This window comes from Nyctereutes procyonoides, unplaced genomic scaffold (assembly GCF_905146905.1).
Source record: "Nyctereutes procyonoides isolate TBG_1078 unplaced genomic scaffold, NYPRO_anot_genome, whole genome shotgun sequence".
NCBI classification, from domain to species: Eukaryota; Metazoa; Chordata; class Mammalia; order Carnivora; family Canidae; genus Nyctereutes; species Nyctereutes procyonoides.
The window spans coordinates 10651257-10677803 of record NW_026575034.1 but is presented as its reverse complement, the minus strand read 5'-3'; the positions used below and the strand labels follow the sequence as shown (position 1 = coordinate 10677803).

Sequence of the window (26547 nt, the reverse complement as noted above, 5' to 3'; positions counted from 1 at the left end):
CAACAAGGAACAACTTTCCTTTTTTTTTTTTTTTTTTAAAAAAAAAGACTTTATTTATTTATTAATTCATGAGAGACACATAGAGAGAGGCAGAGACACAGGCAGAGGGAGAAGCAGGCTCCCTGCAGGGCACCTGATGTGACCCTCGATCCCAGAACCCCGGGTTCATGACATGAGCCAAAAGCAGATGCTCAACCACTGAGCCACCCAGGTGCCCCAGGAACAACTTTCCAATGATTCATGAGAACTGATTTCCTTGATTGCCCAGGGGCGCACCTTCCTGCCCTTCTGCTCCAACCAAGGGCTCGAAGCCCTCTTTATTGTGTCACTCATCCAGTCTTGATAAGGACGGCTAAACGCATTCACTCTCAGGTGCCAATAACTAAGAATAGTTGGAGGTGAATTTGAAATGGTGAGATTCCAGGCATCAGCAAGCTGAAGGCTTCAACAGCAGTATTTGCAGGTCACAAGAGGAGGAAACCGTCACTGAGCAGCAGAACACTATTTGTTCTTCAGTTGTGGGAGAATTGTTCTGCCAACAATCTAGAACTTGAGACATTCCAGTGAGGGTTGCCCTGCCCCATACGGCATATAGTGGAGAAGGGGATGGGCCCTGGAGCCAGAGCACCTGGCTTTTTTTTTTTTAAGATTTATTTATTTATTTATTCATGAGAGACACAAAGAGAGGCAGAGACACAGGTAGAGGGAGAAGCAGGCTCCATGCAGGGAGTCTGACGTGGGACTCGATCCCAGGACCCCAGGATCACACCCTAAGCTGAAGGCAGACGCTCAACCCCCAAGCCACCCAGGCATCCCAGCACCTGGCTTTTGAGTGCTGGCTCCACTACTTCCCCACTTGTGACCTAGCAAAGTTCACTTAACCTCTTAGTACCTCAATCTTCTCTTAAAATGGAATTGGTAACAGTGGCACCTTCCTCGTAGAGCTAAGGGGCGTAGATGAGCTTAGCGCTTAGAACAGCACCTGGCTTACAGTCAGTGCTATCGGGGTGGGGCCGTTCCCACCAGGCTCCTTGCGGGGGGGAGGGGCGTGCACCAGTTCCAGTCATCAGTTTGGAACAGCAGACACCAGTGTCCAGCCCAGTGCCAGCATGTGGCAGGTGTCAACAAATAGGAGCTCCCTCCTTTTACCTTCATTTTGGAATTGTCTCCAGAGCCAGGTTAGGAGCTAGGTAAGAAAACACGGAGAATTCCTCGGTGTGGCTGCTGTCTCTGGGAGCCAGCTAGCAGAAGGTCATTGTGGCTTTGTCTCCACTGAGATCAAAAAGTCCAGCAGTTTCTCTTTCTTTCTCTCTGCCCCTCCCATTGAGCAGCACTCGCCGCCCACAGTCCCAGCTGCCTCAGCAGCTATGTTGGCTGGGACATGACCCATCCTCACTTCCAAGTCTTAGGAGACCTGGGGTGCCATCTCCCAGTCTTGGAGTTCCATGAGACACCTACCCTGATGACTCCTCTCCTCCCTGGAGCTTGCCTGAGAGCATCTGTCCTGTAACCAGGAGGGCCTTGACTTATCAGCCGCCAGCCCTTGGAGTTCCACCCTTCCTGCCTCAAGCCCTAGCCTCCTTCCATGAGGTCCCACTGGATGGATTTTCATGCACCTCCCTCCCTCCCTTCCTTCCTCACATCCTGTCTTGGCGAACTCAGGAGAAGCAGCTGTGGTCATGCTGTCCGTGAGTGAATCTGGGGCATCCCATGCTTAGAGGTAATCCTCTGGGCCTCCTGCCTTCAACCGTGCTTTCTGGAACTGAGCAAAGCCCTGTCCCATGGCTTCATTTCCTGCCATCCTTCTCTGAGGAGACACAAAGCCCAGCCCGGCACATCTCCGGCTGCCCAGCCCTCTGCCCCAACCCAGCTGCTGACCATTTGATCATGTCTTTCATGTCAGACCCGGATCCCAGCACTGGGTCCCGTTTCCCACTCTCGATAAGGGCCACGACCTTGTGTTTTTTTATTCGACAGTCTTGAATCTGTTGCCCCAATCCACACTCACTCCTGGAAGCTGGAAATGAAAGCAGTTTATTTTGTTAATGGGTTCAGAGGAAGGTTTGTGGCAGCAATTAGCAGGAGCGAGAGGAGAGGGAGGGTGAGAGAGACCTGGGAGTCAGGTCCCATAAGAATTCATGGAAGAACTCTTGATTTCTTGAGAATTCCCTTGAATGCTTGAGATCCCAGGGCTGGGAGAGACCAAATTCACAGGAGTGGAAGACAGAAGTCACTGTCTGGATCCCAGGGGCCCTACTTCCTCCCTCCCTGGTGGCCTTCAGAGGGGTGGCCCGCGGTGTTCCTCATGCAGCCCTACTTGGGGGCCGATGGGAGTCGGAAGTCCTTGGGGGCTGGCTGTAGGTTTCCAGGTACCCGCACGCTGGCATCTCTCAAGGCCGGTTCCAGGCTTTGTGTTCAGAAGGGTGGGTCCAGGCCTCGCCAGCTTCTTGGGGTGAATTTGGTTTCTCCTTCTGAACTTTAGAAGAAGGTCCTGCGGGGAAGAGGAAACAGAGCAGACACGTGCAGGCTTTGTGGGTACACGCTCGGCCCAGGGGAACCCCCCCGGAAGCACGAAGCAGGTCTCAAGCAGCCACACAACAGCCAGAGCCACAGCACGCAAGAGGCCGGGGATGGCAGAAGGGATGCGTGGGATGAGTTAGGAGGGGACCAGAGGCAGGGGGTCTGGGGTCCCTCCCAAGGAGCAAATGACAAGTGGCAGAAAACATAGAGCCATTGAGAGGCCATGCCGGGAGCCATGGCATAGCAGGTCAAGTGTCTCGGGAGCATGAGGCCCTAACGTTTTGAGAAACTTGTACCAGAGAAATCAACAAGTTCAGGCTTGGGTCTGCCCCAGATACTGCCAGCTGTGGGCCGCAGGGCACGCCAAACACCGGTTCATGGCCACACGCCAGCTCTGTCCATGAGCATAGCCCTGTCACGGAGTGGGAAACACATCCCCAAACTGGGCTGTACAGTGTCCCCCAGAGGACACTGTCCTGGGAGCTGGAGCCAAAGGAGAGAGAAGGCACAGAGGACACAGAGGACAGCTTGGTCCAAGCAGGGCTCAGGCCATGACAAGTCACAACACGACACGAACAACCCTGATAGGCCAGCCCTGGTTCTTTGGACCAGGCTCCATTGCCTCTTAATTGCCCTGGCTCTGCCCAAGCACAGGGGCCTGGTGGAGCAGGGGCTCCCAGAGTGGGGGTGCTCCCCGGGAAGGGAGGCACATTTTGCTGAGGATACCCCTGGGGGGAGATCCAGGCCGTACTCCCCTGGGTTCACTCAGCCCGTCGTGCCTGGTTTGAGGCACTGTCTGCGCCCAGCAGACCATGGTACTCATGCTCTGTCCTGCTCATATGGGTACCGCATGGGACCCGTGGCAGGTCTCAAAGCAGCGGTGAGTCAGGACACCAGGTCCTGAGCATGCTACAGACTGGGCTCCGCTTGCCTTCCCTGAGCAGGAGGGTATTTGAGTAGGACAAAATTCCAGGGTGGCCCACAGCAGGCCTGGATGGCACTTTCAGGGTGGTGCCCTGTGCAGCCTTCCAGACACCAGTCCAAAGAACCTGCCAGCACGGGCAGCAGACGGCCACTCCATGCAGCATGGCCAGACAGGGCCCTGCAGCCCGCCTGCCTCTTCACCGTGGGGGGCTGCTGGGCTCCAGCTGCAGGAGGAAGCCGTGTCTGTGCACGGGAGCACGGTCTTCAAGGAACTTTCGGACCGGCTGGGGGCTTTCGGCTGCAGAGGGAAGAGAAGAGCTACATACGCCGAGCAGAGCAGGAAACACAAAACAGGGCTTGGTTATTTCCAGGCAGAGCTCCGCCAGACCTTTCCCTCCACTTGCCCCCTGCCTCGGGTCCTGCCTAGGCCCTGGGTCCAGAATTAGCTCCTACAAGACCTTGATTTCTCCCAGCTGTGCCAGAACCCAGTCCTTGAGGGGCAGAGGAAGCAGGTGGGCACGGGCAAGCCGAGGGGGGTGGGGGGTGAGGAATAAGGGTGTGGGTGGCAGGAAGGTGATGAGGATGGAGGCCAGACACCAGAGAGGCAGAGGGAGCAACAGAGAGAAAGAGAGAGAGAAGAGAAATGGATATATGGTAACGAAGACAGATGAGCACCCACTCAGGCCAGGAATCGAGAGAGCAAGAAAAGGGCAGGTTAAGACAGAAGAGGGAGATGGATGGAGATTAGGGCAGACGGGAGAGAGAGATTGATGGGGAAGATGCAGGAGAGGGAGAGAGGGAAAGGACAGAGAGACAGGGGAGGGAGAGAGAGAGAGAGACAGAGAGAGAGAGAGAGAGAGAGGCAACGAGATAGAGAGACCCATACAGAGAGAGAGACCAGAATGAAACAGACGGAGAGACAGACAGAGGGCATCACAGAGCAGGGTGGACACCAGCCCAGGGCTCCCTGGAGACCCTGCAGGATGGGGCCAAAGCTGTGGTCCTGGCTGCTTAGGGACGCAGCACGACAGACTGCACTACCGGACAGTACATGACACAGGAATGTTTGAACTGGCTGATGATGGTGCAGGGATGAAATCCCCGGTGGAGAACCAGAGCTCCCGAGTCTGTCCCAACGTCATCGTTTACTTGGTCGGGGACCTTGACTGTCTCTGGGCCCCAGTTTCCCATATATACAGAAGAATTCGGACAAGGCAGTCCTGGAGGCGGCCCTGATGATGCTGACGCTGTGACACAGTGACTTCATTCTAGGCTTTCTCTGGCCTGGGAGCTCCTAGGATCGATTACTAGGAGAAGCAGTGTGCTTGGACCAATCCTTCAGGCTGGGTGAGGGCTGAGGGCGGCCTGGGAGAAGGTGGCCAAGATTCTGGGGGAGGACAGAGAGGAAGCAGAGGGCCACGTGCTGCAGATACTTACAGCTCATCGTCGTACTCCTTGGGGGGACAGACAGCAACAACAAGGTCGATCCAGTCCTGTGGGAAGAAGCCTGTGACTCGGGAACACGCTCAGGGGTTGGTGGCACGGCTTCCCTTGACACTCCGTACCCATTCCTGGGCACCATGGCTCAGGATCAGCTGGCTGGGGGTGGTTGGCCCCGGTGGGCCTGGAGGTCCTTCTGGTGGGGATGGGCCTCACCGTGTAGACCCATGGTCTGGGGAAGCTTCCAGTCTCTGGGGCTTCACAACCATAGAGGCCAAGATTTACAGACCCTTGAAGGACACTATGTTCCCAAACGCTGATCTGTGGACCAGGGCCAGGGAGCAACCTCAGAATCACCTGGGGGGTTTCTTAAAACTCTAGACTCACAGACTTGGCTCCTGGAGATTTGGGGTAGGTCCTGGGAAATAGTATTTGTAACAAGCTCTCTAGGTGCACTTCAGGCTTAGCTTTCTGACCCTGACACTTGAATCCCCTCAATGGCAGCATTGCCATCCTTGGCTTATCCATCATTGTCCACCCTTGACTTAGGTGTATCCAATAAAAAGTATGTGAAATATCATAGGGCCCCTCTCCCATGCAATAGCTTCTAACACTGAGCTGAAAGCTCACCCCAGGACTCCCTCCATCCAATCCAGTTCTGCCCTCAAGAAACACAGACAACACTTCTGCTCCCTCTACCCTAATACAGCCCTTCAGATAATCAAAGACAGTCATCAGGTTACCCGTGAGTCTTCTCTTCTCCACATCCCTTCATGTGGGTCCCAGGCCCATCTGGTCAGCTTCCTCGGCACTGAACTTAATACCTCAGGCTCGGCTGCCTGCGTACAGTTGCACAGGTTGTGCATTGCACAACGTGAGAGGGCACCATCCACACTGTAGTCTATAGGAGGGTATCCCCTCGGATTGTGCAGTGCAGAGCCTGGGAGACCTTATGTGGTAGCCTTGAACCAAGTGACTAATGAGCACAGATCAGACTACCACCAGACCCTCCTCCATTTTGGGCACTTGTTCTATTAATGCTTTCTAGTAGCCACAGCATTTTTGATTCCTGACCAGTGTGCACTTAGAGAAGACCTTAAGTCTTTTTTCTTGCATGGGTTGCCATACCTGGTCTTCTGGAGTCTATATTTGTGCCACTTGCGTTTTGGACTCAAAGTCAGGAACTGACATTTATTTTTCTGAATCCCATCGTGTCATATTGAGACCACTTGCTGGATGGGTTATGTGGATGTCACCTAAGAATTTCCTGGCCCCTGGATCCCTGCCCTGGGATGGGGCATCCTCACTGTAAGGCCTGGCTGCAGAGGCCAGGGTTTAAGGCAGGGAGGCAAGCAGGGGAGGGAGGCCGGGAGGGGGTTTGCTCTTACCCCCTGACTCCAGGCCTTCTGCAGGGTGGCCTCAGCCTCAGCCAGGGTGTAGTCCGTCACGATCTTGCCGTTGATCGCCATGACCTCATCCCCCTTCACAATGCCACCTGCAGAAAGATAAGGCTGGCTGGTCACCTGGGCCATATGTGATGCGTGCCTGGCCCAGGACTTGGCAAAGGCGGCAGGGAGCAGGCTGGACAGGAGGCCACTGTAGGGCTACAGAAGGAGCTCGACTCCTGGATTCTGAGATGGGCTCGGAAGGCATGAGGGGAAAACAATCCACCAGGTTACTCAAGGGCATTTCCTACCCGCCCTGTCCACACTCCCTCACCCCGACTCAGTAGAATCAGGACACCAGTGACAAAGCATTGCCGCCCTAACCTTTGTATGGGCCTCTGCTATCACGGAGGGAGGCAGACCTGAGGGGCTCATGAGGTTATCAGAAACATGAGCTAGTTCTGTGAGCTGTTCCTGTCTGCATCAGGCTCTTTCCTACCCCAGAGCCTTCACATGCTGTTCCAGCTGGGCCAACTGTCCCCGTCTCTTTCTTCTTTCCTTGTAGGGCTGAGGTGAAACGTCTCCTCCTCGGAGGGAACTGCTCTGACCTGCGTCCAATCTTGACGTCTTTCCTATTGTTCCCTCAAAGCATGCCAGTCTCTTCCTGCAGAGCATTTTCACAATTTGTAATCCTACATCTATTTGTCGACGGATGGTCCCTCCCACCAGATTCTCAGCTCCATGAGAGTAGGGACCTTGTCGTTGGTTGATCACCATTCCCACAGCACTTACCATAATACCTAGCACAAAACAGGAATTCGATATAGTTCTTGAATAAGTGAATGATGTTAAAGGTCTTCCTGGATAAGCTGACCTGTGGTCTAATAAATTCGGGAAAAGCCGAGTTACAAGCTAAGCAGAGTTACTTACTGCAGGACTTGTCAGAGCCTTGAATATGCTACCATGCATTGTGGCTCTCCAAGAAGTGCATAGATTGTGCTTGGTTTCTCAGACATCTTCAACTTCAGAACCTTATTAAAAATGTTCTTTTTAAGGACTTTTTCTTAGTTCTGGTGTCCACAGCACATTCTCTACATTACGTTGAAACAGATCACCTAGAAGTCTTGCCGGCAGGAAGGCCACGGGAACGTAGCGTGTGTTACTGAAGATGGTGTGGCAGTGGCTTAAAGCACGTGTGCTCTTGGAGAAAATGTCACCAGCTGCTGGTTTGTCCAAAGCAGTGTGGGGCCAGACTGTAGACAGCAGTTTCTTCTGGCCCATGGGCCTGTGGAGAGGTGACTCTCACTTTTTCCTTTTGCAGGGACTCAGGATGGAGCGTCAGGAGCAATAAGGCGGTGGTTGGGCTGGGCTTTGTAAGGAGGGGAGGCTCCCGGGAAAGTATTCTGGTCCTCCTTCCCTGCCAGACCCAGCTGACAGGTGTCTTTCTCTCCACTGGCGTGAAGTGAGGACAGAAGAGGAGGAGGGTGTGGACTGGGAGGGCAGCCCTGGGCCATGGCAGCTGCCAGCTGAGTGGACCCCCTCCCCAGCTGAAGCGACAGCTCAAAGTGTGGCTGCAAGAGGCAGGCCTGAGCTCACCGGGGCCACAGGTGGCCGAGTTCTGTGGCCTTTGGAGCTCACAGAAGCCTGGCTGCCCAGCAACCAGGTAACTCCCTGTCACTCCGCCTCCTGCCTCGGGTGCTCACCTGCCCTCCATCCTACTGACCGACCACAGCCTGGCTCCTGCTCTGGCCTGGAAAGCTGAGGGGCCTGAGTCTACCCTTCGAGGCCACTGATTCCCTCACAAAAGACCCCAGAGTACTGAAAAGGTTCCTGGCTTTGGAAGAAGAAACCACGAATGGTGAGTCTCAGACAGTCCTCGCCAGGTGAGCAGGTTTAAGGCAAGAGTAAAGCAAAAAATGAGCAGAGTGCTTGGGTTCAGGTCCTGCCTCCACCACTAACTGGCTGTGGGTCCCGGAACGGCATTTTACCGTTCTGTGCCTCGGTGTCCTAAGCTGTAAGATGAGAGTGATAACAGCACCTGCTCTTGGTGCTGTTGCAAGGATTAAGTGACCTAGTAGCACACGTGAACCCCTTAGACACAGAGGAGGTGCAGGCGCTTAGAATCACACCTGGCACATGGCGAGTTCCTGACGGCCGTCGGCCCTTATTATTTAGAGGACAGGGAAGGTTCCGATGCCCTCTCTCCTGCCTTTGCAAGGAGAGTTCTTGCCCACCATCACGAGGCTCACATTGACTTATCTTCTATGGCTCAGCTCAGGTACGGTTCTTGTCGGGAGCCTTCCCGGTGGCCCCCTTTCCCTTGGTGGGTTAGGGGCCCTCGATGTCCCACAACTTTCCTCCGTGCCCCCAGCCCTCTGTCAGCGCTTAGCAGACTGCTCTGTTACAGCCGGAATCTGGCAATTCTGAGCATGTTTTCACCCCTGGATGGGGGGGGGGGGGAGGGCAGCGTGGGGTGTGGTGGGCTGTACGCCCATAGTCCTGGCACCATCATATATGCCCACAGGTAACGTGTGGGGCTCAGCAGGTGGATGGGCAGATCCAGATGGGGGGCATTCTTGAGCAACTGTTGGTCAGCCCACTCCAAGTGGGCAGCCGTGTGCTTTCCTGGGGTCCCTGTTCAACCACTGCACCATCTCCAAACTGGGGCATGGCTGGTCCCCTACTCACCGTGCCGCTCGGCAGCTCCCCCCTCATACACAGCCGAGACGACCACCTTCCCGATCGGGGAGTCCACACCGCCTTCCAGGGCCAGATCTAACGATCCCTCCTGGTTAGACAAAAACAGGCCTTCAAGAGCCAAGCAGACGACAACAGCCTGTGGACACCTGGGTAACCAGGAGCCTCCTGACAGGGCTACAAAGAGGGCAGGAGAAGCCATGGGGGTCAATGACAGCGCCATCAGGGAGGGAAGGGAGCCCAGACACTAAGTGGGGCCTGGGTGTGTGCTCCCACCACAGGAGGGGACATCCTTGGGGGAGAGAGTAGAAGGGTGGGGACCTGAGGAGTCACTCAGGAGTCCTCTCCAGAGTAGATGCAGGGCACCAAGATGGGAGGGGCCTGGGGCAGAGAAGGGTGGTGGCCGCCTGACCTCCATGTGCCCACGTACCTTCTTAATGCGCAGGAGCCGGACATCCTTCCCTGTGATCTGCTCCGGGGTGAACTAGAGGGAACAGACAGTGTGGAGCTTTGAGTCTGCCTGGAGGATGAGGGTGGGGTCCCACAGGGTACATGGCCAAGGGGACCCTTCCCAGCCCCACACCCATCGGTCTTCACCTGGGGGTCCCAGGCCTCACAGGGGCCACCTGGACACACTCACAAACACAGGTGACCACAGAAATCCTAGATCCATTCTTTCTGAGAATATTGTGAGGATATTGTGAGCAAGCCACACGCACCTGGTACACAGTCAGTGCTTGGCCAGTGTGACCACTGTTACACCCTCACTGCGCCCCAACACACACTCCAGTCCTATGCTTCACACTCGAATGTGGTTTGAAAGGTGCCTTTGCAGGAAAGAGCAGCTGGGGCTCCCTGGGGCTCCTCACCTGCCCCACCACGGAACACACCACACCCCTCAACCCCACATTCCCGGGACTGCTGCCCTGGGGAGGAGAGTGATCTCTCACCATCGAGTAGGGGTCAAAGCCTTCCTCATATTTCCGGAAATCCTGGAAGCGAAGGGAGCGTGTTAGGGCACAGAGTAGAGTTCCCTGAGGGTCGCTGCAGGAAACAAGCTCAGGGCAGAGGAAGAAGGCATGAATGGGTCAGATGTAGGGGAGAGGGGAGGAGGCCAGGTGTGGCCTGGAGGGGGAAGCAGGGAGGAGGTTGGAAGCCCCAGGAGCCAGAGCCCCCTGTGCAGGGAGAAGCAGGAAGCTATGCAAGCATCTGGCGGAGCCCAGGCCGGGCCCTGGGTAGTTGAGGCAGGGGTGGGAGCCGGCTACTGTCCGGGGGTCTGAGTGGCCTGCGGCCTTGCTGGAGCTGTCATCTGCCTGCAGCCTCGGGTCCTGAAGGCCCTACCTGAGCTCCTCCGAGTGCTTGTGTAAGGCCAGGTCCAGGCTCTGGGGGTGAAGGCCTGCTTTTCTGCACCCAGTGCTTTGACCCCGGAGAAGGGCAACACTGTGCAAGAGGCAGCTCTCCCTGGGGAACCCGCTGTGAGATGACTGGGGTGCAGGGCGTGGGTGGTGCAAAGGGATGTCGGGCTCCCAGAGGAACAGGGGCGTCCGTGCTCACCCAGTGCCCAGCACTGGTCCTAATGTAGCGCCTATCTAGGAGGTAAGAGGCCTCCCAAACCTCAGCCGGGGGAGGATGAAGGAGGAGACTTGTCTCAGGGAACCTGGCTTGGGGAGGGCTGCGGGGATAATATCCCCAGGATGCAGAAACAAGGTGGTAAGGAGGGCGAGGGCAGAGCCAGCACACGCACGCTGCCCTCCTAGGAACCCCAACCAGACAGCGGGAGCCAGGGGACTGTGCATGCCAAGTCCTAGGCTGCAAAGCCTCCGTTAGTCCCCCAGGGCAGGTGGGAGCAGAGCAGAGGCCCTGGGGCAGGGTCCCAGCTAGGCCCCACTGGACTGAGTGGAGCCATCCCCAGCACCCAGTTCCCTGGGCCACATCAAGTGTCCCCTGAGGCCTGTGGTCAGCAGCAGGGGGAGGCCACCGCCTTCTCTATGCTCAGCATACAGCAACGAAGCTCGGGCACAAGACGAGGACCAAACATCAGCAGGTGGCTCCCTGGGCCTCCGCCTGCCCTCCCTCCTCATCCAGGCTTTGTCGCCCAGGCTCAGCCCCACGGAACCTGGGAGTTTGGAGGCTGGCCTCATTCAGAGGCCACTCCCAGGTCAGTCTAGGGGCATCAGGGCAGCAGACAGAGGAAGGGATGCAGCAAATCCATGGGCAGAAGTCACGAGGCAGGATACAGAGTTAATGCTCTTTCACTGAGAGCCCTGACTACTTCTAGAAAACCAGACAGTGCTAGCTATAGGCTTCCTCTTCTCTCTCCCTGTGAGAACCTGCTTTTAGGATGGGCATGATGGCAAGTGTTCGTGTCCTGTGAACATAGGCTTATAAGCCACGACAGGTGGTCAGCCTTGAAGAGGGAGCCCAACCCTCCATCCAACAGATGGAGAAACTGAGGCCCAGGAAGGTGACATTCATGCCCAAGGTCACCCAGCCGATGGGTAGTGGAGCTAGACTTTGACTTCCAGTCTGGGTCCTTGGGCTCCTTACTTCCAGCCTCTCTCCCTTGGAGGGCTGTCTGTAACAACAAGGCCTTAAACGTCTATCTCATGATCACAGTGCTTTGCCGGGTGGGATGGTGGCCGGGTAGGAGCCTGACCTCCTGGATGCAAATCCAGGGTCTCACGGTAGCTGTGACACCATCAGTCCGTTTCCTAACCTCTCTGCTTCAGTTTCTCATCTACTGACCCCCCAGGGCTGCTATAAGAATTAAATGGGTTTATATACACAAAGTACTTAGAAAGAGCGCATGGCACAGGGTTAGCTGTTGCCTGTCACCCCCTAGTTCTGGGCTGGGGAGCAGCCTCCTTTGCAAACTCCTATGTGTCACTGTGAAGTTGACACCTCTGTGTTGCTCCACCTGTAGTCAAATCAGCCTGCGGTCTGGTGGTGGGTTAGCAGTGAGCCTGGCTGCAAGATCTTTCTCTATCTGGGGATCTCTTTCACCACTGGTGAGACAGCCAATCCAGTAGCTGGCTCCGTGAACATAAGCCCCCAGGAGGTGGGAAAATAAGTGGCTGCTTGCCTGATACCACTCATGGGCCAGGAAGGACATCCACATCCTTGTGCCCAGGAGCACCCCAGGCTGGTGGAGGATCTGAACTGCCTCTTCCTCCCTGGCTGGTTCCGTGCCAGGCAACACTGTGATCTGCCTCCAGGGGACAAGACAAGGCAAGGGGCAGGGAGACACCTTGGGCCACCCTTTCTTCTCTCCTAGGGCCGGGGCAAGGACCCATCTTGGCCTCTGTGACCTTCTGCGTGTTCCCTCTGCCCCCTTCCTCTTTGAACAAACAGTAGCAGGAGAGCAGAGCCCCCAGGGATCCAAGGAAATGAGACCCTTCCCACCTTCTGGCTGCAGGCAACAGGGACACAGCTCTGGCCTGAGGCTCTGGATGATGGCACCTGGGGCCACCTCTGAGCCAACTGCACTCCCAGAGAGAAGTTGGGGTGGGAGGGACAGGGGTGTCAGGGAGGACTACAGACACATGACGGGTATCGCTTTACTTGTCTGAACGCTGTCTGATAAACCACCATCCTCTTCAACATCTCCTGTGGCTGCCAGGAAAAAAAAAAAAGTTTCACGCTGGACGTTACCAATTGGTCTTGTCTGCCCTCTGGTGCCAGACCCTGGGCCTGCCAGCCTGGGGCCGCCCTGCCAACATCCCGTGCCACATAGACACAGCCTGACTTACACCAGAGGCCTGCCCGACGCCCCCAGATACAGCAGCTACCCAGTTCTAGTCAAGCAGACACCACCCCTTGTCACCGGCCAGAGAACGCGACATGGATGCATCAGCAGGTTGTCACAGGGGCATGAACTTTGCTCTTTGGGGACCTGACAGGACAGCAAAAGCTCAAAATAAGTGTCTGAGCTGTCCTGACCTGACATTTGGATAGGGTTTCCTTGAAAGGGGAAGAAAAATTCTGGCATGACTCTCTTCCCACTGTGGGTGGGAGGCCAATCCGTGCCTGGCACCTCTGGGACGTGGGGTTGTAGAGTCTCGGCTCCCTCAGCCACAGGTGACTGGGGGTAGGAAGACCCTTCTGCTCCCCCAGGACCATGTCCCACACTCCCAGGCCAGTGAGGAGTGGGGGGCGAGATGGAGAGTGTGAGTGGCTCCCCTTTGGCCAGTCCCTCAACTGAGAGAGTTCTGCGCCATGCCACGCCAGGCCTCAGGGGCAGGGGCCAGTGCAATCCTGTAGGTTTGGTAAGACGGCAATGTAGGTAAGAGCTTGAGCTTTGAAGCCTGAAAGACTCTGGAGTCAGTGGTAAGATGTGGCCCTGCCTTGGGCGGCCAACTTACCCCTCTAAGCCTCAGTATCCTGACACACGTAGGCTCACGATACACCTGAGCTGTTACCATTATTACTTCCAGAGGAAGCTCCAGCCTGTTTGGTGCCCACATGGATTCCTCTCTTGGTCAAGGAGATGTTAGGAGCCAGCACCAAGTGTGAGTCTGTATCCCACCTCACTCTCCCTCCAGAGACAGCAGAAGCCGGGGGAGACAGCTCTAGTCTGCTCCTCTGGAGGGGACCCGGGGCGCTTACCAGGACCTCCGATTTCACAGCCGGCCTGTAGATGAAGTTGGACTCCTGGTGGACCATGACAGGTTTGGAGATAGTGGACACGCCAGGGCCTCGTGGAGGCTGAGGGCTTGGGCAAAATGTCTACAAGGGTTAGTTTAAGAGAAACCCGTGTGAAGTCGTGGTGGGAGTGGCCCAGGCTAACCGGGGCACTTGGACACACATGCAAATTCACGGCAAGAGTGAGCCCCCCTGGTTCATTCACCTGTTGGAGGTGCTCGGGGTGTGATTCTCAGCGGAGAGACAAGAAGTCCATTGGCCACAGTGTGTTCTGAGGCCACAGAAACTCCTGGGTGGCTCTAAGAAATCAGAGACTTGAGCCAGAGCCTAGTTACGAGGGTGCCAGCAGCCACTGTCACTCAGAGGATACGCTTTCAAGGCTCGCTCTCGGCGACCGTGGGTGCCATCTAGCCTCCTCTCCCCCTAAAGGCTATTTCTTCTGGCCACGGTTCCCTTCCCCAGACTGCACACAAAGCATCTGCTGTCCCTGGTGGGTGGGCACGGAGGCTCTGGACACGGGGTGAGGACCGGTAAGAGCAGCACCCGGGAGAGCTGAGGCAATCTGTCTGCTTTGCTCTAACGTGCTCCATCATCTTGGCCAAGACAAATGGAATCGGATCACAGCCCTGCCCAGACTCTTCACGGGTCCCCGCTGACTGCTGAGCTCCTTGGCTTGACCCAGAAGGTCCTCATGAGTTCCTCCACCTTCCCCCGCGGCCCCGTGTCTCACTCCTCACCTTCCTCACACTGCCTAACTTCAGCCAGCCTTTCTTGTCTTGATTTTTGCACACGCTCTTTCCTCCCTCTACCTGCTCAGGTCTTAACTTGGGTGTCACTGCTTTCAGAAAGCCCTCTTTGAGGTTTTCCTCTCCACTCCAACTCATCACAGCACCTGTGTTCCCCCATCTGTCCCCAGATAGGTGACAGTCTCCTGCTTACTTATCTCTTGTCCTCCCCAGATGGTTTGGGCAGGGACGGGGCTACCCATTTTGAGGTGGTTCTCCAGAGCGAGGCGTAGTGTCTGGTATCTCGCAGGTGCTCAATGAACACGTTGAATGAATAAATGAAGGACTTAGTAGTATGCTGGGCACACAGGACGGTGCCTGGGGGGTAGATACGGCCCTGAAAACCTTTGTCTGGCAGGTCTGGTGTGGCAGGCACGTGTGCCAAGCAGCACCGAGTGTTTGTTCCCATCACCTGAGGCCTGCTGGTGGCTGGTACGATGTGCAGAGGCAGACGTGTGCCCACATGGATTCTGGCTCCTGGAGGAAGTCCCAAGGAGAGGGTTGGGCAGGGTCGGTGGTACAAGGACCAAAGTGCTGACATGGGCAGGATGAAGCTAACCTAACAGCAGCCCCCTGGCCCTCAAATCAGGAATAACCCTGACTTTGATGTCACTGAAGACATTTGGGTCCAGTTTTTCAGAGGCCCCTTGTGTGGGAGGAATTTGGGGAGGAGACTTCCCTGTGCTTTGATCGAGAACTAACAGTGGGAATTTGTGATTCCTGGAGGAGTCGAGAAAGCTGGACCCTGTTTGGATTCTTGATTCTGACTCAAAAGCCTACAGAATTTACCTCCAATCTCATCTTTGAGCTTCACCCAAATTTTCCTATATCCTGTTCTGTCACTGATCATAGTTAATGTCTGCTGAACACCTACTATGTGCCCGCCATTCTCCTAAGTATTAACTTCGAATGAGTTCATGGCTTAACTCATTTGATCCTCCTAACAGGTAGGGGCCATTTACATTCCCATTTTATGCATGAAGAGCCGCAGGCTCAGACAGGTGAAGTCACACATGCCCAAAGTCATCCAGCCAGCCAGGGGTAGAGCCAGGGTTCAAACCCAGGTGGTTCCTCCTCACCGTCTTTACGTTCCCTGTACCTTCCATGCCCTTCCTCCCATCCTTCATGTATTGTCATCCTTCAAGGCTCATCTCATCAGCTCTCTACTCTGCAGAGGTGTCTTCAACCTCCCATTAGAATGAATCCTTCCCACAGCACATGGCCTGTGCCATTCTATAGCTGAATCGTGTCTGCTCAGCTGCTCATCCTTCAGATGGCAAAGTCCTGGAAAGCACAGGGTGCCAATTTCCTCTGTGTCCCCTTCAGCACTGCTCCACTGCTCCCTTCTCCCCCTCACACAGAGACCCAAGGCTGGTGCTCAACCAATGACTATTGAATCAAATTTGTCGAGGAAAAGCTGCTGCCCATCTGCGTGGGGTGTGGGGACTCACAAGAAGGATATGACCCTCTGGGCCAGGCTATCTCAGCCCCCTGTAACCTGCTGCTAGCTGGGCTTGGGACAAGACATCCCTGGAACGCACAGACTTCTCTCTGTTAGAGCTATAAGGCTCTCGACCCACCAGAGGTCTAGAGGGAGTCCCTCTGAGAGTCCCCAGAAGCTCAGCCTTGTTGGCACCTGGCACTTTCTTTATTCCCACCTTCCCCCAAGCTCTCCTGAATGCTCTGAGACGCTGATTCTGCTCTTCATGCTGGGATTCAAATCCATGCAGGGAAGGTTAATAAGAATAACTGATGAGGTACTATTGACTGCCCCCTCAGCTGACATGAGCTCCTTTAACTCTGACGAGCCTGGCCCCATGACTACCGAAGCAGAGTGTTTTGTTTGTCCCTCCGTGGGATCAAAGCTCCGTATCTTCTTCCTTGGGGATTGCCTTTTCCAAAATAGCCTTTAGGATTTAGATTAAGAACAATTAATAAGAAGTATGTCTTTTTGAGAAGGATCAATGTTCAGCCTCCTAACATCCAAGGGGAAAAAAACCCCTCGTCTTTTTATAGTAAATTTGGAGATTTCTAGGAAATCTTCGTCCTCATTTTTTCTGTAGCTGGAAGTTGGCCAGAACTTCTGGGTATTATACTTCAAGCCAATATAATTGGCTAACTCCATAGAAAATGGCACTGTAATGTCTTAACACTGCACCAGACAGTGTTATCACTTCATTTAAGGAGCCTAGCACTGCTCCACTGCCCCTCCTCCCTTCCTTTTCCCCTGTTAACCCGGGGATTCATTTCCCATATTCACGGTTTCTTGAGCTTGTATCATTAAGTGACTGGCTGTGACACAGAGCTCTGGCGATTCACTGGCACAGGCTTGCAAGCACTACCTAGAATGCTACCGGCCCACACTAGCCAAGAGGACCAAAGAGAAACCAAGAGACATTGATCCCCAGTAGCTCACCACAAGCATCCCAGGCAATTCACCAGACAGGATAGTACTTCAAAACCAGCAGAAACCACACACATGCGGGGTGGCCACAACATGCAGGATGGGAGTTCATTCCTGGAAAGTGGGTTGGAGTGATGTTTCTTCCCGTTTCCACTCACGAGAGCAGCGGAGGATGTGGGAACCAACAGCAGCCCTGCCCACTCTTTCTGCCTCCCAGCCTAGCATGCAGAACAGGGGCAGTACCTTGGGGGTGGGTGGGAAGCTCCGTTCAGGAACAGGGGAGTTAGTGGGCTTGCCACTGTGGTTCTTTGACTCCCAGTCCTCTGTTGGATTTCCTGTGTCCCCAGCACGGAAGGGGTGGTTGCCCAGTGCCTCTTCCAGTGCCAAGGGTAGCGGGCGGGTAGGAGTCAGATCTTGGGTGGGAATAGACGGTGGGGGAGGGATGGGAATGGGGGGTGGAGTGCGTTGCACCCAGGGTGAAGATGAGGCACTCACACGGCCTGAGGATGGAAGGACAGGGGGTGCGGGGATCTTGGGGGATGGGTTGGAGGGTGGAGGGTGGGGCATCACAGGTAAGGCGGAGGGAGTCTTGGGAGGATAGTAGAACATGTCCAAGGGGATGTCATCCAGGTCAGTGGTGTGGAGGTGCAGCCCGCCTGCGAAGCGTCTCAGGGGTGGGGCCAGGGGAGACACCGAAGGTGGGGGAGGCGGGGGCCCCGTGGTCATCTGGGGGGTTACAAGGAAGTTCTGTAATTTTCTGACTCATGCTCCACTTCACAATGCATTGAGTGTAATGCTTTTCTGTTTTTTTTTTTTTGCTGCTGGAGACCCACCACCCACAAACCAGAATCATGGGGTATCACTTCTCTGTTACCTGGGTGCTCCAGTGAGCCCAAACCAAGTGGCCAGGAGGGAGCGCCCAAATGCAGGATGGTCCCAAGTTATGCCACATGTGGGTGATATGTAAGGTGACTATACTGTTTATCATCTAAACTGGAACAGACTTAATAGTGAAAGGGGCACTCTTAGCAATTACACCAGGACAACACACCTAACCCAGACCATCTCAGATGGGCTAGGACTTGGTGGTGACTCCAGAGATAAACCCAGAAATATAGATGTGTCTCCCTCCTTAAGAGAGCAAGGCAGAGAGGGCTGGTAGGGGTGGCGCTGGACAATGAAGCTTGCCAGTGGCCACCCTGCCTCCCACTGTCCCCAGAGTGGGTCATTCTAAAGGCAACAGGAGGGCTTAATGTGGAAAGAAGGGCTCTGTTACCTCTGAAATCTCATTATCAGCAGAGGAAATCTGCTCAAGGCGCGTCTGACATAGCCTTTCCACCCAATACTGAATCTTTTCCGATTCCTCAAGGTCTTCTCGCTCTGTCTCAGACACCTAGGACCCAAGGACAGTGCAAAGGGAGAGGACAGAGGGCACACCTGAGTCCCATGCGGGTGGCACACTCATATCAGTAGCACAGAACCACTTCTTTTTAAAAGTACTGTTGGGTGCACCCACTCTCCAGAAAAGACCTCGGCTTGTTCCACCCGGCCCCAAAAGAGGTGGAAACCAAGAGAGAGGGTGCTGGGGATCAGGGTGACTAATAGCACTTGTAGGCAAAATCAGAGGAGGCGCTTGTAGCATTGTGTGGACCTAGCTGGGATTAGGCTTCCAGGGTCCCCACAAACTCTGAGGTTCTTGTGATTTTCCATGAATGATCCTTTTTTAGGCTCTTAGCACATTCCAAAAGTTTAACTTTGCTCTTTTTCCCTCCTCCAGGCTGCCTTGTCCTCAGAAGTACAAGTTGAATTTTATTTTTAATGTTGTAGCTTATTCGTTCCTAATGGCAGACCTAATGCACTTCACATTTTCCAGGATTACTCTGGTTTTATAATCTAATCAGCTTGGCATTCTGATTCATGGGAGCATTAAAGAGAAGCAGAACAATAATAACATCTCTAATAGCTAGGGAGTTAAGGTCACCTAACTCACCTAGGAAATAGGAATTACCCATGCTGGGTGACTGCTTGTGTCATGTCTTAAAGGGGATAGCCTTAGATACATTTCCAGGTTAAAGAAGCCTAGCCTCAGATCCCCCTCCCTTTTTTTTAAAGATTTATTTACTTGAGAGAAAGTAAGAGAGAGAGCGAGCAAGGGTATGCATGGTGGGGACAGGCAGAGGGAGAAGCAAATTCCCCACTGAGCAGTGATCCCATCATGGGGCTTGATCCCAGGACCCCAAGATCATGACCCAAGCCAAAGGCAGATGCCTAGTCAACTGAACCACCCAGGCACCCCAGATATATCCTATATTGATGGAAGCAGCTTCAGGCTCATTGCCTGATTAATTGGGGAACAGCCTCAGATACCACTCCTGTACAAAGGGGTGAGCATCAGACCCATACTCTCAGAGCCAAGGCAGGTTGGAGAAATCTGGCCTTGGACTTGTAACCTGGGTAGAGGAGCCAACCTGACCTAGACCTGATGATAGGTGGCTGGAAGGCTAACTTCAGTTCTATAGTCTAGGCAGAGAGAGGGGTTAGCCTTGGAGTCATACCCTGAGTAGGGAGAAAGACTCCAGAGCCACACCTGGGCTGGATAGGCCTAGTCTTGGACTCATACTCTGCGGGGGCTGGGATGGTGGGGACAGACTAAACCTCTAGCCAGGTGTGTAAGGGGCTAACCTAAGAGTGACAGTCTGGGCAGAGAGGCTAGCCTCAGACCCACACTTGAGTGAGGAGTCTAGTCTCTGTTCCAAATATACACTTAAGCCAGAAGCTAGTCTCCATGACCCTGGGCAGGTGGGATGATCCCACATTCCCGACTGAGCAGGGTTCACTCCATCCCTGGACTCCACTTGGGGAAAACAACTCGAGCTGGTCCCCCAGGAGCATGGTGGGGAACAACCAAACTGTGTCCCTGGGATGCTCACCTGGCCTGTAAGTAGGACACATACCTCCTGGGCCAGCCGGTTTATCTTCAGTTGTTTCTCCTTTTCCAGCATTTCCTCTTTCTCTTTGTAAAGCTTTTGCTCAAACTCTAGTTCCTTCTTATTCTTTCTCAACTCCTGTAGGCTGTCATACTTGGCTTTCTTCTTATCCTTTCCTTTCTGAGCAAATGTGGCAGTGTTTACATGAGAAGGGTTACAAGGTCATGTTGAGGCTGGCACAGCACAGCAAACAGGGCATTCAGTCCACAGACAAGGCCAGAAAACCACCCTGTGGTGAGCCCCTCCCCCAGCGCTGCCCCTCTGTGCTGGGCACTGGACCTCCAGTCTAGGGCAGGCAAAAGGCTGCTTCCAACTGTGGAGTGGGAGACACATGCCCTGTGCCAGCCAGAAGAACTGGCTTATGAGTTCACTAGCTAGCTGTGTGACCTTGGCTAAGTTCTTTGACCTCTCTGGGCCTGCTTCACCTCATCTTCAAAACAGAACTACCTTCCCCATAGGCTTGCCATCAGAGCCAATAAAATAACATCTATAAAGGAGCTTTATAAACATGAAAGCACGATATAAATAAAATACATAGTATTTATGGCCTGGTATCTGGGTACATGCCTTCTCCATCATCTGGAAAGAAAGGTGTCTCATGTTCAGGTAACAGAGATGCATCCTGGGTAATTCTACGGAAAATCTGGGGGACCTGGCAGGCCTCATTTGCAGAGATCCTCTGTCCTAAGCTGTGAGAGGAGGGAGTCAGCCTCAGACCTGGAAGCTCAGAGCCAGGGACATCAGATTTTGCTCTGATGCTTAAGCTCCAGACCATTTAATCCTATAGAGGCCCTCTGAACTAGGCTCCTGAACTGAGGATTAGTCAGGAACTACAGGACTAGGAGATGAGGAGGGGTAAGAGGATGGCCTAACTGCCTTATACGGACTCTCAGGGTTCAAAAGGTTTGGGGATCGGAGATGCAAACAGACTCCTTATTTTTCCCTGTTGGCATTGGACCCACAAAACCTGCTTTCCTGGCTGCTTCTCCCATGGGGTTGCAAGGAAGTCAAGGAGTAAGGAAGGAAGAAAATTAACGTTTAAGGACTGCCTAGGTGCCAAGGAATTTATGCTGATTATCTTATATGTAGGTATCATCCTCACTCTCTTGATGAGGGAGCCAAGGCTCAGAGAGGTGAAGTCCCTTGCCTAGTGTCAAACATCTAGCAAGTGGTGGTGCCAGGATGTGGACCTAAGTCTTCCAGGTCCTACATATTTTCTCCTATGCCCAGATGAGCTAGCAGCAGTTGGGGGCATGGCAGGAGGGAGGGTCAGCCCCATCACACATGGCACAGAGGAAAGAGCTAGCACTCAGCAGAGGGCACAGCAGAGAGTCAACACTCTGGGGTATTTCTCTGGGGTGGAGGAGGAAATTAGCCTGTTCACTGAGCTCACCCCCACCCCCAACAAGCTTTTTTGGGGGTCTTCTCTCAGGATTCCTGAATCATCCCAGCATCCAAGGGCAGGAATGAGGAATTGAGTTGCTCAGCATTAGACACCAAACTTTGTCCCCAGCTGGAGAGGCTTGGGGGTGCAGTTATGGATCTATGAGGAGTCATCCTGCCTCCCGTCCCAAACACAACCCCTACTCCCACGCACAGGCAACGTGCTTTGGAAATGGTCCCCCATCTTGGGCATAGAGGCCCACGCCCAGAGCAGTCTATGAACTTGAGAAAATGATTCTCATTGCCTCAGAGTCCTGCTTGGTTCCTTGCCTACCATGTCGGCTCAGTTGATAGATGAACCCTGCTATCGTGTTATAGATCAGACCCCAATCTCCCCCAACAGGAGCCAAAAAACATTCTGCCTAATGGAAGCTTGCTAGAATAAGGGCATGACTCCTTGCAGGGCCCCCCATGATAGGAACGGCCATTCGATGAGTTAACAACAACAAACCCCCTCAAAACTACCAGTGCTAAGATTTTAGAGCCAGGGCTCGTGGATGGGGAAGGCAGATACAACAGTTTCTGTCCCTCTTCCAAGAAAGCAGCACCTGTTTACTGAAGCAGGCGGTTAAACTGTTCCATAGCATTGTCTACTGACCTCATACTGGCGGCCAGTGTACAGTTGTGTGTGAATCCGCCTCCCCTGGGGGACAGCGGGCTCCTGCTAGTAGAGCTGGTTTGCATGATTTAGTGAGAAGCTTCGTCAGAACCACGCACCCTTCAGGCTCTGATGTGGACTCTGTGAGGCTACAGGCCAGGGGACCTTGGGCCCCAGAGGGACTTACTGCCAGATTGGGAATAAAAGATAATGAATCTTTATCTTTTCAAATAAGGGAAATTTTGTGCATTGGTGATCATGGCTGTAGATGGCCACGTGTACTACCTGGGGACTAGCTGCTGGGAGACAAGGCGTGTCACAGACTCTAGAGAAAGTGACAATGGATTTTCAGAGCCAGCACGAGGGATGTGATTCTATTGTCTGTTTAAGCTGTCAGTTCAATTCATGGCAAATAGTCCTTTCGGTCTGGGAGGAAAGGCACATGGGGTGGCTGTGCTCTTGCTTTACCTAGAAGCAGTCTTTCTCTCTTTTGGAAGTGAAATGAAAACAAAAATACCAGCTATTCAGGTATATTGAAGGAATGAATGGAGGGAAACAGGTCTGCTTCTTTACCAACACCAATTTCTAAGTTACAGGATTTCCTATGGGAGGTAGGTGTGTGTGTGGTGTGTGTGTGTGTGGTGTGTGTGTGTAGGAGATGCTAGTTCTCTTACATTTGCCTGGTTATTAGTATCTGGAAACGATTTTACCTATCCATCTATTTTTAATTACTTTTTTTTCCAGTAAAATCCTGTGTGTGTGTGTGTGTGTGTGTGTGTGTGTGTGCATGTGCACTGTCCTCTCTAGGTTAGATATCTAACCCAATGAGACATCCTAAGCCACAGAGTCAGGCTGTAGGATGAAAAAGGTAGTCTTATGAGAGTGGATCCTTTCTGAGACCATAGCAGGGAGAAAAAAAAATCCCCCATGGTGCTCTGTCCTAAGTTGATTCAATGTCATATAAATGATGATTTGTGTGCCTAGGTAAAGATGCTAACTTCTGTCAGGAATAGTATTGCTGGCTATTTTTTTTTACTGTGTTGGAGGAAGTGGGTAGATGTTTCTGGAACATCAGATATTCCTGTTTTACAGGCAGGGAGAAGCTATATAATCATCAAGATCAGCTAGCTGCACTGCTTTGGTTTCTGGGGAATATCTTGTGAGAAATATCTTGTGAGAAAGACCCAGTCGAGTGATAACACCTAAATTAGTTCACCAAGATTTATGCTGATGCCCGATTTCCAAATGCCAAGTCATCTCAAATATCCAATCTACAGATATTAACAGCGGCGTTTTCATAATCAAATGCCAAAGTGATTTAGCAAGAAAAAGGACGAGAGCCTAATGGGGCCTGGAGATATAGTAATAAGGTCTAGAGAGAAAATTCAAGGCCCCAGAGACCAGGAAAATGCATTACCCTGGCACATGCAGATATTTCTAGGAGTTATGATTGGTGTGGCTCTTAGTCTCAACTCGAGGCAGCAAATCCCTGCCTGGCAGCCAATCTGTGTCTGGCACGCTTGGTCTTGTAACCTGTGCTGTGGACACCCAACCTGATATTTCACTCTGTCTGTCCATGGCTTCTGGTCTTGGCCCTCTGGTTCTAGTTGACAAGAGGAACAAAGTGGAAGCTTCCTGCTGTGGCCCTGCCCCTGCCCTGTGCCTCCCGGGCGGTGCCAGATGGTACTGGGGCAGCTCTCACCCCACGAATCCTTTCCCTCCACAACACTTCTGTGACGGCACCATGCCATTTGACGTCAGCCAGCCAGGGAGGTGCAGACAGGGTCCCCCCTCCAAGTGAACAGGCCGGATTGCATCGTTTAGGATTGGCAGGAAAAGCAACGATTCTTGGAAAGACCAAGACCCACAGCAAACTCCGTGGCAAGCGGCACAGCACTCAGTCTCACGACCTACCTTCCGGATGGTTGGGAACTTGCCATCGTAACGATAAAACCACCCAAAGGCTATGAGAACACAGAGAACAAGGAGATGAGACGCAGTTCAGCTCAGCCGGAGCATCCGCAGGCAGCAGCCCGGAGTTGGCATCTCAGGGAACGCGGGGCGCTGTGAGCTGACGAGTGGCACTGGCAACCCCCACAGCCAAGTGGCACCCGAGCGCTGACCCTCCGCCCCCCCCGGCCTCAGCGGGTGGGCCCCGCGCTGCCTGCGAGAGGCCCTGGTTCCCTAGCAGGCCCCACCAACTGCTTCTCCCCGGGGGGGCGCTGGCTTCAGGAGCCAGTGCCAGAAAGTCGGAGACCCCCCTTGCGGGAGGGTGAGCTTTTTCCAAGCCACAGCTGCAGCCTGCTAACGCAGAGCCTGCCGGAAGAGAATGGGGCCTCTCCTGCCTGCCCCCTCATCCTTCTGCCCAAGGAATGGCCCCAGACAAAAGACGTGCCTGGAACGGCTGTCACGCAGAACAAAGCTGCCTTGTGTCACAGTGCGGGCCACGTGCCCCACTTTCGATGTTGAGGGAAGCGGCGATGACTGGGGTTGGCTCTGGGAAAGGCAGCAGGTGGCAGTGGGCAGATCTGCCCCCCAGAAAAGCAGATCCCTACTAAGGCCAGATCACCAGGGCGCCTGCCCCTTGCTTTCCCTAGGCAACAGCATGACAGGGAAACCCCTCGAACCTCAAACTCCCTGGGCCGGCAGTGATCCCTTAGAGAATCACCCACCCTGACCAGCCGGAGTTCTAGAACAGGATCTCGAACGCCTTCCGCTGGACCAAGTACTACTCACTTCCTTGCTGGATCTAGGGATACCTAGAAAGTCCGGGGGAGAGGCCAGAGCAGCAAAGGAAGGACCTGGGCTCCGGCAGGGCAATCCTTAAATATCTGAACCGCTGCCTCAGCAGTTCTGGTGCGCATCAGCGGATGTTTCGGCTCGGCCCCGGTCCTGTCTGGAGGTGCTGCATGCAGTTCTTGGGCTAAGCTGGGCTCGCATGGGCTATGCACGGTGCCCTGGTGGCCGCCGCGCAGGCCGCCCAGAGCCGGGTGTCTGCAGGGCCAGCAGGAGACGGTGCGCAGGGGAGCAGAGCAGCGGGCCGGGAGCAAGCGAAGCGGGGGGCAAACCTGCTCTCCCTGCTCCTCCGTGCCTCCATCTGGGTCGTCTGCTGGCTCAAGCTCGGGCTCCACTCCCTGATCGGCTACCCAGGAAAAGAGAGGAGGCTGGTGAACCGACAGGCACTCAGGAGACAGGGAGGCCAGTGGTGCTTCCCCTGAGGACCTCTGGCCGGCTCCCTCTCTGGAAACCATGAGGTCAGGGGCAGGATCGAGGCTCAGGTGCCCCGAGCAAGACGGCCTGGCTCTGAGATGGTGCACGCAGGGCTTGCAACCCCGGGAGCTTTAGTTCCGTCTGTAAGATGGGGATGGGACGCCTGGGTGGCTCAGTGTTGAGCATCCATCTGCCTTCGGCTCAGGTGGTGATCCCAGGACTCTGGGATCGAGTCCCACGTCAGGCTCCCTGCAGGGAGCCTGCTTCTCCCTCTGCCTGTGTCTCTGCCTCTCTCTCTGTCTCTCATGAATAAATAAACAAAATCTTAAAAAAAAAAACAAACCAGGGGCCTCGGATCAGACAGGCAAGTGAGGAGCTTTTTGCAGGGCATTCAGTTGACACTTGGGATGTGAGGGACAGAGGATGGGACTATCTGAGTCTTATACGCGAGTGGTGCTTACAGTGGAAGAACAGACCCTCCTGGTTGCTCCCTCCCGCCTTGGGAACTCTGGGTCCCCGGGGGGATGTTGGAGCTATGTGGGCAGGTTGGAGACCCTGAGGAGGTGGGGAGATTCCAAAGGGTAGAGGGGAGACGTGAATTCTGACATCACGTGGAGAATGGCAAAGCATCCATTCCAGTGATTTCCAACCCAGACTTTGGCCTCCCTAGGACTGTGGAAGGTAGTGCAGGGCTCTGCTGTGAGCTGCTTATTCATATTTCAGATATTAATTAGAAGGACTTGCCCATTCATCTATGAAAAGGCTGTAAGTTAAGTTCCTTTGCTTTCAGTTCAATTTGTGTTTACTCAACAGTGGAACACTGATGCTTTCTTGCAAACAAGAATGACTCCTTAATAAAACAATAGGAAGACAAATGATTACTGAATGGTTTGATAGGAAAAAATTTCAACTTCTAAACCCTGGGGTCTGTTGGGGGCAGAGGCTAATTGATGGGGTCCTTGATGGAGAGAAAAGCCTAGAAATATCTTATTTAAACCTCTTCATCTCCCAAAGCTCCTTTCAACTTTGGGATCCTTAATCCCTCTCCCTCACTGCTTTGAGTAAAGAGAGCTCTTCTGGGGCCTCTGTGACAATCTGTCCTGGGTCAGCAGAATGTTGAAGTTCTGCTGGGTCAGCCACGGGGAGGCAGGCATTGCCCCTGGGACAGTGATGGTGAGAGGAGCAGCCAGTTCCATGCACATCGTTAGGATGATGGATTTCCTTTTTCAGGCCAAGAGATGCTCCACACTTTCCTGTCTGCTCAAAAACGTGTGCCCCCGCTTCTCACGGGCACAAAGCCCTGAGTCAGGTATAACCTGTTGGCTAACTGGGCCCAGAGCTGAAGAGTGGCCAGGGAGGAGCCAGCAGTGGCCTGGTCCCTGGTGGCCCAGCACAACATGGACTGTTCCAGCCTCCCAGGGATGGGGAGAGAGGCAAGAATGGAGCTGGCTCGGAGGCCTTCCTGCATCTCCTGACTTATTTCCCAACAAGATGGAATTGCCAGTGCATATGG

At 53.9% G+C, this 26547-nt stretch overlaps 1 protein-coding gene across 3 annotated transcripts in view; it reads right to left on the bottom strand.

Moving 5' to 3' along the window:
• Nucleotides 1-2019: 2019 nt before the first annotated feature.
• The window catches only part of USH1C (USH1 protein network component harmonin), a 44416-nt gene continuing 19888 nt past the window's right edge, over nt 2020-26547 (bottom strand). The window contains exons 15-28 of one of the 3 annotated variants that reach the window (XM_055317505.1): nt 23739-23788; nt 19751-19903; nt 18073-18189; nt 17040-17522; nt 13572-13691; nt 12528-12578; nt 9917-9958; nt 9397-9450; nt 8958-9057; nt 6273-6379; nt 5523-5525; nt 4882-4937; nt 3656-3762; nt 2020-2490 (exon numbers count right to left, since the gene is read on the bottom strand). In XM_055317505.1, the coding sequence (XP_055173480.1) occupies nt 2279-2490; nt 3656-3762; nt 4882-4937; nt 5523-5525; nt 6273-6379; nt 8958-9057; nt 9397-9450; nt 9917-9958; nt 12528-12578; nt 13572-13691; nt 17040-17522; nt 18073-18189; nt 19751-19903; nt 23739-23788 (1655 nt within the window). In that variant the 3' untranslated portion in view covers nt 2020-2278. The other 2 variants (XM_055317506.1, XM_055317507.1) reach the window with 2 other exon arrangements.